Source organism: Falco peregrinus, chromosome 13 (genome assembly GCF_023634155.1).
Source record: "Falco peregrinus isolate bFalPer1 chromosome 13, bFalPer1.pri, whole genome shotgun sequence".
NCBI lineage: Eukaryota > Metazoa > Chordata > Aves > Falconiformes > Falconidae > Falco > Falco peregrinus.
In genome coordinates this window covers 22,007,685-22,017,532 of record NC_073733.1, presented here as the reverse complement: position 1 = coordinate 22,017,532, position 9,848 = coordinate 22,007,685, and the positions used below count along the sequence as shown (strand labels likewise).

General features: G+C 57.1%; 1 protein-coding gene across 1 annotated transcript; it reads left to right on the top strand.

The window, feature by feature from the left end:
• The first annotated feature begins 6,563 nt into the window (after nt 1-6,563).
• Nucleotides 6,564-9,624, top strand: POU3F4 (POU class 3 homeobox 4). The gene has a single exon (XM_013305612.3). It carries the CDS (start codon nt 6,657-6,659, stop codon nt 7,761-7,763), a length of 1,107 nt encoding a protein of 368 aa, XP_013161066.3. The 5' UTR covers nt 6,564-6,656; the 3' UTR covers nt 7,764-9,624.
• The last annotated feature ends 224 nt before the right edge of the window (nt 9,625-9,848 follow it).

The following is a 9,848-nucleotide window of genomic DNA, read 5'->3' as shown; positions in this document are numbered from 1 at the left end:
AGGAAACGCTGGGATGTGGCACTTCGGGAACGGATTGTCCGGGGGGCAGAGCTGGCTCCCCCCGGGCTCCGCTCCGGGATGCGGGAGTCGCAGCCGGGCACCGACCCCCGGCCAGGGCGCCTTCCCAGGGGCGCAGGCAAGGGCCTACAAACCGGTACCTGCAGCTCCTGCGTGGCTAAACCCCCGGCTTCCCTGGCTGGCTCAAGCCCCCCGGGGTCCTCTCGCTCCCTGGAGGACCCTCGGGCGCGGCGTTTGTTTTCTAAAACGCGAAATAAGTCAACGCGCGATAGAGCCGGCGCTGCGCCGCTCCCTTCTGCCCTCCACCCCCACGCCCAAAGGGGACACTTTCCAATTACTGAAGCACAAAAAAAAAAAAACAAAAAAAACCACCAAATAAAATCGATACCGCCCGTGATTTCATTAAAAGTTTGCAGAGCGCGTTTCCTCGGTTCTGCCCCAGCGCTCCCGGGGGAGCGGGCCGGCACCGGGCGCTCCCCGCCCCGCTGCCCCCCGGTGCTCGGCCGCAGCCCCCTCCCCCCCGACTGGGATTTATTCTTATTTATTTCTCGCAGGCGGCGCAGCCGAGGGGCTGCTTCTCTCCCTCCCATGGCGACTTGTCCGTGTGCGCTTCCATGTCTCCCGGGGACCTGCGCTGATTTATTGCCCACCCGCCTTCCCGTGAACTTCTCCCCCGCTGTGCCGGGGCTGCTTGCGGCTCCCCCGCCCAGGAAGGGGTGTTGCAGCCCCCCGGGGCTTTAACCGGCCTCCTCCCGGCCGGGGCGGGGGGGAAGGTGCCAGGAGATGCCAAGGGACCTGGGGGAGAATGGCTGGGGAGGGCTCAGCCCCAGCAGCTCTTTCTGCAGGGGCTGGGGGGCGGCGAAGCCGAGGCAAATGGAAGCACAAGGAGGGGAGGAGGGGGGGGCGGGGGGTCCCCGCTCCAGCATCACCTACCCACCCGGGGTGCGCAGAGCACCCCCATCCCGAGGTTCGCCCTGGCTGGGTGACGGGGTGCCTGGGGTCCCAGCCCTCCACCACCCAGCCGGGCCAAGCCTCGGGATGAGGGGGCTTCCCGGGGAGGGTCCAAGCTCTGGCCGTGGGCAAAGCCTTTGTCTGCGGCGTGGGCCCCGCCGAGCCGCCCTGCCAGGCTCAGGCTGCGCCACCGGCGGCCCCACGCAAGACCCCAGCGGCGGGCGGGGGGGCTGCGGCAAAGCACCCACCGGCGCGGGCATGGTCCCGCCTGGCGCAGCCGAGCCCCCTACCCCTCGACGTTTTCCAAGAGCAATTCCCCAGGGAAACACCTTCCCGCAAGGCAGCCTGGCCTGAAAGTTCAGGTTTTTTAACAGCTTTGATTGGCGCCATCCGGATGAAACGGGGAGTAAACTTTCCACCGAGCTGTAAACGTTTCGTCGGTGAGAAAAGGAAGAAGTAGCAGTACCATCTACGTATTTACAAATGTAAATCTGGGAATGACGAGGCGCTGCGAAAGGCAGGAGGCGTTTAGATCCCTCCGCAGGATCAAGGAGCATCGCTGGATGCTTTGCAGGCTGAAGGCTAAAGCTGGGAAAGCGTAACGTTTAAAAGAAGAAAAAACCCCCACAAACCAACAACCATAAAACAAACAAAAGCAAACCCTGCGTTGAAATTGTTCAGAGAGCTAACAAACAGCGATGCAGGTAGCTGCCACCCAAAGAACACAGCTGTTTGTCTCATTAGTCAGCAGAGGTTAAATAGCACCAGGTTAGCGCGTTTTCAAATCCAACCCGCTTCCCTCTAAATACGTCTGAGCAGGAATCTGTCCGTTCAGGAATTGTGTTTGAATGATTTCTAAAAAATACAGGCAGGATGGCCTCTGGTTTGGAAGGGGAGCGGGACTCCGTCGCCCCCGCCCAGGGCTGGCCCTCACCGGCCGCCTCGCCCCCGTTTGCCTGCGCTGGGGTGGGGGGCAACACACTTGAAGGCCGCGGGGGCGGCAAAAAAAAACCCAACAAACCCAAACCAAAAAAAACCAAAACCCAAACAAGCAAAAAACCAACCCCACACGGGATTTCGGTCCGGGATGAAACAAGATCATTCTTGTCATCACGCCTGTCTGGATGGCACGGTGAGGAAAGTGCCTACGTAGAAAGGAAGCGATCCGCATCGTGGTGCAGCCCCGGTAACTCCCCCGTGACCTCCCACGGCACCGCCGCAGCCCCGCGCCGCCGCCTTTCCCGGCCACGCTTCCCCGTGAAGCACAACAACGCCCGACGGTTCCGTACGTGCATTTAATAAACGGCAAGATCGCTCCCACAGTCAAAATGTGCACTTTGGTGAGACTTCCTGGAATTTAATTTTTAATTTTTTTTTTCCTGTCGACTGCAAATCAACCAAATGTTCCAGACAATACCTGCTACAAACCAACCCAGCTACAAAATAACGGTGACTTGATCATGACGTGGTAGTGCACAAATGAACGACATCATTTTTTTTTTCCAGCAAGTACATTTTTCAAACATTAACAACGTGGAAAAGAAGATTAGTAGTAGTAGTAGTAATAATAATAATAATAGTAGTAGTACTACTACTACTAATAATAACAATAAAATAATAGTAATAATAGGCGATTCGAGCAGAGGAGCGAGAAGTCGCTCCAAACGCTTTGGAAACCGCAGCAGTTAGAATACAAATGCTATTTACCTTGTGATTTTCTCTGCCCGGGACTGGCTTTATTGTCCCTCCCTAGCCTTTCTCCGGGTGCAGGACCAGCCCAGCCGCAGCAACGCTCCCTCCGTGCCGGGCTTATTACTAACGGGCTGGTGCTCGGAGAGATTTGGGGGGGCTGCATTCATTCTTACATTAGGACTATTTTAATTTGCAATCTGTCAGTCCATCTCCTGGCTGTGGCTCTAAGATGGGAGTGTGGCTCTCCCTCCTCTCTCCCTGCATTTACTCACGTTCAAGAGCAGCCAACAGAGACCAAAAAAAAAAAAAAAAAAAAAAAAAAAAAAAAAAAGGAACTAATTGAGCTTGTGTCGGTATTGGCTAATTTCTGCTAATACTCTGTAAATTCCTCTTTTCCTCCTAACCTTCCCCCAAGCAGGTTAGGTTTTCACAAAGCATCTCCGGAGATCCAGGAGCCGGTTTCTCAGCCCTGCCTGCTGAACGGATGGGTGGCTGGGCTTCAGCGTTAGTACCAGCGCCTCGATGTACACAATGAAAACCTTAACTCCTGGCTTCAGAAACGGTTAAATTGCCCTTTCCCAACCCCCACCCCCGTTATGATTGACTCTGTTTTTAAATTTGCACTTGTTCCCACCAAGCGCAATCTAACTCGTCCTGTCTCTAAAGTGAACTTGTGTTGAAGGTGAAGTTTTCAATATAGAGGTCATGACACCGAGCCACAGCTTACCGCTCCGAGCTTCATGCTGTATTAAACACAATCAAAACGAACCCCTTTTAGACCTTTTTTTTTCCTTCCTCTCCTCCCGCAGACGAACAATGAGAGAGAGAGAGAAAAAAAAAATCTCTAAAATATAATAAAAGCCGCTCTGCCACGATCATAATAAACCCGTTCCTCCCGCTTCTGGGCTGGCTCTCTCCGGTCCCTACCTATCGAGGCGCCTATGGAGCCTATAGGCAGAGGCAGGCGGGCTCCCCGCGGGGCAGCTCGGGGGACCCGCGGGTGCGGTACCGGAGCGGCCGGAGCCCCCCTGCCCTGCCGCCCCCGCCCGCCGCCCCGCCGGCTCCGCTCCGGTGCCGCCGCCTGCCCTCCGCCCGCCGCCGCGGCGAGGGGACGTCCGAGCCGCGCACCGGGTGACCCCCCGAAACTGCCGGTCCCGCCGGTGCCTCCGCCGGGCGAAGGGAACTGCAGACAATTACAGCCCCTCCGCTTCCAAGCGGGGGTTTTTCTCTATAGCGACTTCTAGCTGCCCCAAGACGGTAGGCTGCCTTCGGCTATTGTGCGACCTTTTTCATGCCAAAGATTTAGCAGGGGAAAAAAATAGATATTAAAGGGAGTTATTTGTTGGGGAAACGCGGGTCCGTCCAGCGCCGAGGCACCCAGAGCCAGGGGGCTGGAGCGCCCAGCTCAAACCCAGAAACTTCTTTTTTAAAAAAAAAAAACTTTAATGGATTTCAGTCTATGAAAAATAAGTTACAAATTCTTGCAACAGTAGCTTTGCATGTACTTATTTTTCTCCCATGTCCAGACGGGGTCGTCTATTGAATAAGGCTCTTTTATTCTGCATGGGGCAGGGGATTTGTGGCCATGGTCCCCCTTTTATTCCTCTCTCTATGGAAACCCAGATCATGGGGAGAAATATGCGAGGCTGAATAAAGAAAAGCAGCAGAAAGGACCGCTTGAGAGCGGCATCTGTTACACTTGGGAAGTTAGACTGACAGGAAAGAGCTAAAGAAACCCTCTCCAGCAGATTAGTTAGAACAGCAAGAAGATTTAACTATATGCAGATAAAAACACTATAAAATACTCCATACTCTCCCATAGGCGAGATGAGAGTCTCCTCCGTCAGGAGCGGAGTGCCGCGGAGCCGGGCTCTGCCTTAGATACATTTGCAACAAATATTAAAATGGGACGTTCGGGGTTTTATTTCCCTGCTAGAGACTCTGCCTTAATTAAACGGCGGATCTGAACATCTATTTTCACGGGCAATGGGATTTGAAAAATTGTTTCGGAAGTTAAAGTGCAAATTAATTTTAAATAATTTAGTTACGTTTTTATACAGCGCGGATTTCCCCCCCCCCCCCCCCCCCTTTTCTTCCGCCGGCTCCGGTGATATTTATTTCGAGAAGCTTGTGAAGGCGGAGAGAGGGGAGGAAAAAAAAAAAAGGAAAGAAAGGCGGAAAAAAAAAAAAGCAAGCGGGCTGCTAATATAACTCCTTCCCTGCCCTGCCCGCCTTCCCCCGCGCCGCCGGCGGGCCCGGCCGCGGTGCTGCCCGCCGCACCGGTCTCTCCCGGAGACGTTTTCCATGCCCTGACCCCCCCGCTGACCCCCCCGCCCGCTCCCCACCGCCCCTCGCACACAAACCGCTTCCCCCCGCTACCTGCAAACTTTATTTTTTTGTTATTTCTTTTCCCAAGTTGCCCGCGGGGCTGCGGGCAGGGCGCGGAGCCGGGCGCGGGTGCGCAGCGCAGCGGCCGCCCGTCGGGGACGCGCCCGGGGACCCGCAGCCTCCCCGATATATCGCGACCTGCCTCCAGCCACACACCGCGCGCTACCAGCCAGCCCTGCCTTTGCCCCCTCTCGCACGCTGCGCCCTGCCCGAGCCCCGGCGAGAAATTATTGCGATTATTATTATTATAATGAGGCAAGAGATGCCACCCGGCTATAAAGGAATCGGAGGAGCGCTCACCTTATTTATATCTATTTTCTCATTTTCTTGAATTTTCTTCAGATCTGTCTTCTCAGAGAAACTAATGCCTTAATGACTTTCTGGTAGCTGCAAGCCTTCTTTTATTTCTGCTAAATATATGAAAATGTATGCAAATTTAAATCAAGCTTAACCTAGGAGCTCTTGCAATATATTTAATGGAATTTCAAACCAATAAGGGAACTCTGATGCAGTCTTCTGTAAGTGCAAATATAATTACGCAGCTAGGTTACCTCCAAAATTATGCAGGGAAAGGTCATTTTTTAACTCGGGAGCGGTTCGGCGGTACCGGGCTCCGCCGCTCCCCGCCGTTCCCCGCCGCCGAGGGGCCCCGCCGGGGCTGGGGGCTCTGCCCGCCGGGCCCGGGCCAGCCGGGGGGCACACCGCTCCCCCCCGCCGGCCCCCGCGCGGGGAGAGGGGGGGCTGGGGACCGCACGCGCCTTTTCCCCCTTTATTTTCCCATTTTTCCCGGTTGGGGGTGGGAGTCTCCCCCCCCCCCCCCACCGCACGGCGGGAGCGCACCGCGCCCGGGCGCTGCCTATCGCGAACTTCGAGGGGTTCTTACTGGCGCGGAGGCCGGAAAGCGCCTTTTGGGGGTGTTTTTTTATTATTTGAGGGTTTTGTTTGTTTGGGGTTTGGGGCTTTGTTTTTTGACGTTTGGTTGTTTTTTAACTTTTTGCTCCCCGGCGGGAGCGCCCGGCCCGGGGCAGGCGGGAGTGGCGCGGCTCGGGGCGGCAGCGCAGCGGCAGCCGCCAGCGCGGAGGAGCAGAGCGGGCAGCGCGCACCCAGCGGCAGAGCCCGCCCGGCCCGGGGGGCTGCGAGGGCCCTAGGGGCGCGTCGGAAGCCGGTCCGCGCCGGGGTGGTCCCGCAGCGCTGCCGCCGGTCCGCCGCCGTTTAACCTCTGCCGCGCGCTCCACCGGCGCTAATCGCTCCCCATTTAAGCCGTGCCCCGCGTCCTCCCCTCCCTCCCCGTCCGGCGCGGAGCGCGGCGCGGAAGGAGTTAAGCAGCGGGGCCGCCTCACGCCCGGCCCCCGGTGCCGGCGGAGTGATTCACTTCCTGCCTCGGGCCCGCGCGGCGCCCGGCCCTCGCCCCGCCCCCGGCCCCGCGGCCGGCCTCCCCGCCCCTGCCATTGGCCTGCGAGGCGCGGCCCCGCCGGCGGCGCGCCCCCATTGGGCGGCGCGGCTGCCAGTCGGCGCTCGGCCGCTGCCCGGGCCGCCGTGCCGGTGGATGTCAAAGGCTGAAGCGGCGGCGCCGCCACAGTATAACTCGTGGGGGCTGCGCGGCGGCCATGGCCACAGCCGCCTCCAACCCCTACAGCCTGCTCGGCTCCGGCTCGCTCGCCCATGCGGACGGCGCGGGCATGCAGCAGGGGAGCCCCTTCCGCAACCCGCAGAAGCTGCTGCAGAGCGAGTACCTGCAGGGCGTCCCCGGCAATGGGCACCCGCTGGGGCACCACTGGGTGACCAGCCTGAGCGACGGCGGGCCCTGGCCCTCGGCGCTGGCCGGCGGCCCGCTGGAGCAGCCCGACGTCAAGCCGGGCCGCGAGGACCTGCAGCTGGGCGCCATCATCCACCATCGCTCGCCCCACGTCTCCCACCACTCGCCCCACGCCAACCACCCCAGCGCCTGGGGCGCCAGCCCGGCCCACAGCGCCTCGCTGGCCCCCCCGGCCGCCGCCGCGGCCGGGCAGCCCCTCAACGTCTACTCGCAGGCCGGCTTCGCGGTGGGCGGCATGCTGGAGCACGGCGGGCTCACCCCGCCGCCCGCCGCCGCCGCCGCGCAGGGCTTGCACCCGGGGCTGCGCGGCGAGGCCGGCGGCGAGCACGGCGAGCTGGGCGGGCACCACTGCCAGGACCACTCGGACGAGGAGACGCCGACCTCGGACGAGCTGGAGCAGTTCGCCAAGCAGTTCAAGCAGCGGCGCATCAAGCTGGGCTTCACCCAGGCCGACGTGGGCTTGGCCCTGGGGACCCTCTACGGCAACGTCTTCTCGCAGACCACCATCTGCCGCTTCGAGGCCCTGCAGCTCAGCTTCAAGAACATGTGCAAGCTGAAGCCGCTGCTGAACAAGTGGCTGGAGGAGGCCGACTCCTCCACCGGCAGCCCCACCAGCATCGACAAGATCGCGGCGCAGGGGAGGAAGAGGAAGAAGCGGACCTCCATCGAGGTGAGTGTCAAGGGCGTGCTGGAAACGCACTTTCTCAAGTGTCCCAAGCCGGCCGCCCAGGAGATCTCCTCGCTGGCAGACAGCCTGCAGCTGGAGAAGGAGGTGGTGCGGGTCTGGTTCTGCAACCGGCGGCAGAAGGAGAAGCGCATGACGCCGCCGGGCGAGCAGCCGCAGCACGAGGTGTACTCCCACGGCGTGAAAACGGACACGGCCTGCCACGACCTCTGACCGCGGCCCGGCGGGCACCGGGGGGGCGGGCAGGACTGCGGGCAGCACTGCGGGCAGCGCCGCCGGGCGCCGGCTTGGGCTTCCCGAGGGGCGGCCGACGCGGGGCCGGGGCTCCCCGCTCGCCGCCTGGGCAATAGAGTTTTTCCTCTCTCCGACCTTTCTGCCGATCGGTACACGGTGTTTACTCGCAGACAAGGTTTGGTTTCGGTCTCCGCTAGGACGAAGGAAAAAAAAAAAAGGGGGGGGGGAGAAAAAACCCCATCACCACCAACCCACAAACGAAAACCCACGAGAAAAAAAAAAAAAGAAAGAAAAAAACCGACAGAAAAGGAAAGACAGATGTGTGCCTATGAATAACCTTCCAGCGCCTTGGTTATATCAGCTGTATTTCAGGTGAATCTGTTTTACAATAGACTAGTTTTGCATTTTTAAAGACTTATATAGCGTTTTTAAATGTCTGAGGTGTTTTACTACAAACTGTACACAATATTTGTGACCTAATTTGTATCGAATTGATCAGTCAAAACGTTTCTCCCTTCCCCACGCACCGGCAGTCACCCAGCGGGGACGGGGCAGGGTGGCCGCGGCCCTATCGCCCCCCCCAGGGGACGGGGCTCCCTCCGCGCCCGCGGAGCCCCGCGCACCCGGCTGCCGCACGCACGGCTGTGAAGAACAGGCTTATTTGTTGCAGCTTTTCTCTTCAAGAACTTCCCAGCACCGTCAAACGGTCGGGTTACAGTCCTGACCTCCCCCCTCTTCTCCAAGGGAAAAAAAAATGCAATTATTATTTCTAAGAGATTTATCCGAAATTAAGCATTACAAACAAAATCGTGGCATTTGCCAGTCTTTTCCTTTCCGAAGATGAGTTGGGCTTTTTGATCAGCGCCAGACTGAGAGGTCTGTAGTAAAACACCTTTATACTTCTGCGCTTTGGCTTCGGAAATCAGTTTCTCTGTATTTTGTTTCGATGGTGAAGAGGAATGAGGTGTCTCACGGATTTCGGGGCGGGGGGAGGGAAGGGGACAGAAAACGCCCGCGTTTGGTTCATGCTGAGCTTATTTCCGCGTCACAGGGAGATGCTGGATTTGTTGAAAAGCTTTCATTAAAAAAAAACAAACAAAAAACAACAAAAAAAACCCCAAACCCAAACAACAACAAAACAACAAAACCCAAAACGAACAGGGAGAAAAACAAAAAGAAAAAAATCCCTAAAATGCTAAAAAATCACCATTTTTTCGGCACAGGGAAGTGCTGAGCTGTAACCGCCCCCTCCCCTCCGCCCGGCCGTGGCTGTGCCGTGCACACGGGCGGCGTGTGCGGCGCCCACGCACGAAGGAGAACCGCTGCGTGGGTGCGTGTGCGGGGCACGGCCCAGCTCACCCGCCGTCCCCGCACCCCCCGCGGCCGGGCTGGCTCGGGGCCGCCGGGCAGGGCCGGGCCGGGCCCCCCCCCCCACCCCCCGGCCCGCACCGCATCCGCACCCCGCTCCGCGGTTCCCGGCGCAGCCCTTCTCCCTCCCCGGCGCTCAGATTTTTTCCTTTCGACATTTATATTTTTCAAGTATTTTTCAGTAAGCGCTAAAAAAAAAAAAAGAAAAAAGAAAAACAAAAAAACTCGACACTGAGGACCTGCCTATTTCTGCCGACTTTATAACTGTACAGTTTTGTATATTAAACGTTTTTTGGAAGTTATTAATTTAAAGAAAGATCATTTAGTTTATTCATTTAGTAACTGATGTATAATAAACGCTATTTTCATTAAAGGTTGCTTTTTTCAACTATTTTATCCAAAATTGCCTATTGCAGTTGCCAACAATTATTTATTTTCAATAAATTCCGCATTATGTTTAAAAAAAAAAAAAGAGAGAAAAAAAACGTTTCCGAAAGAAAAAAAAAAGCCTAAATGGTTGTCGGAACAAAAAATAATAACGAAACACACGACTCGCTGTAACGTTTGGTTGTCGACCAGTTTTAGTCAAGGGGTTTATATTGACGCAATATTTTATTGTTGTAAAAGGAAAAAAATTAAAAAAAGGTTTAAATAAACATTTTTACAAAAAAAAGAAAAAAAAAAAGCTGTAAAACC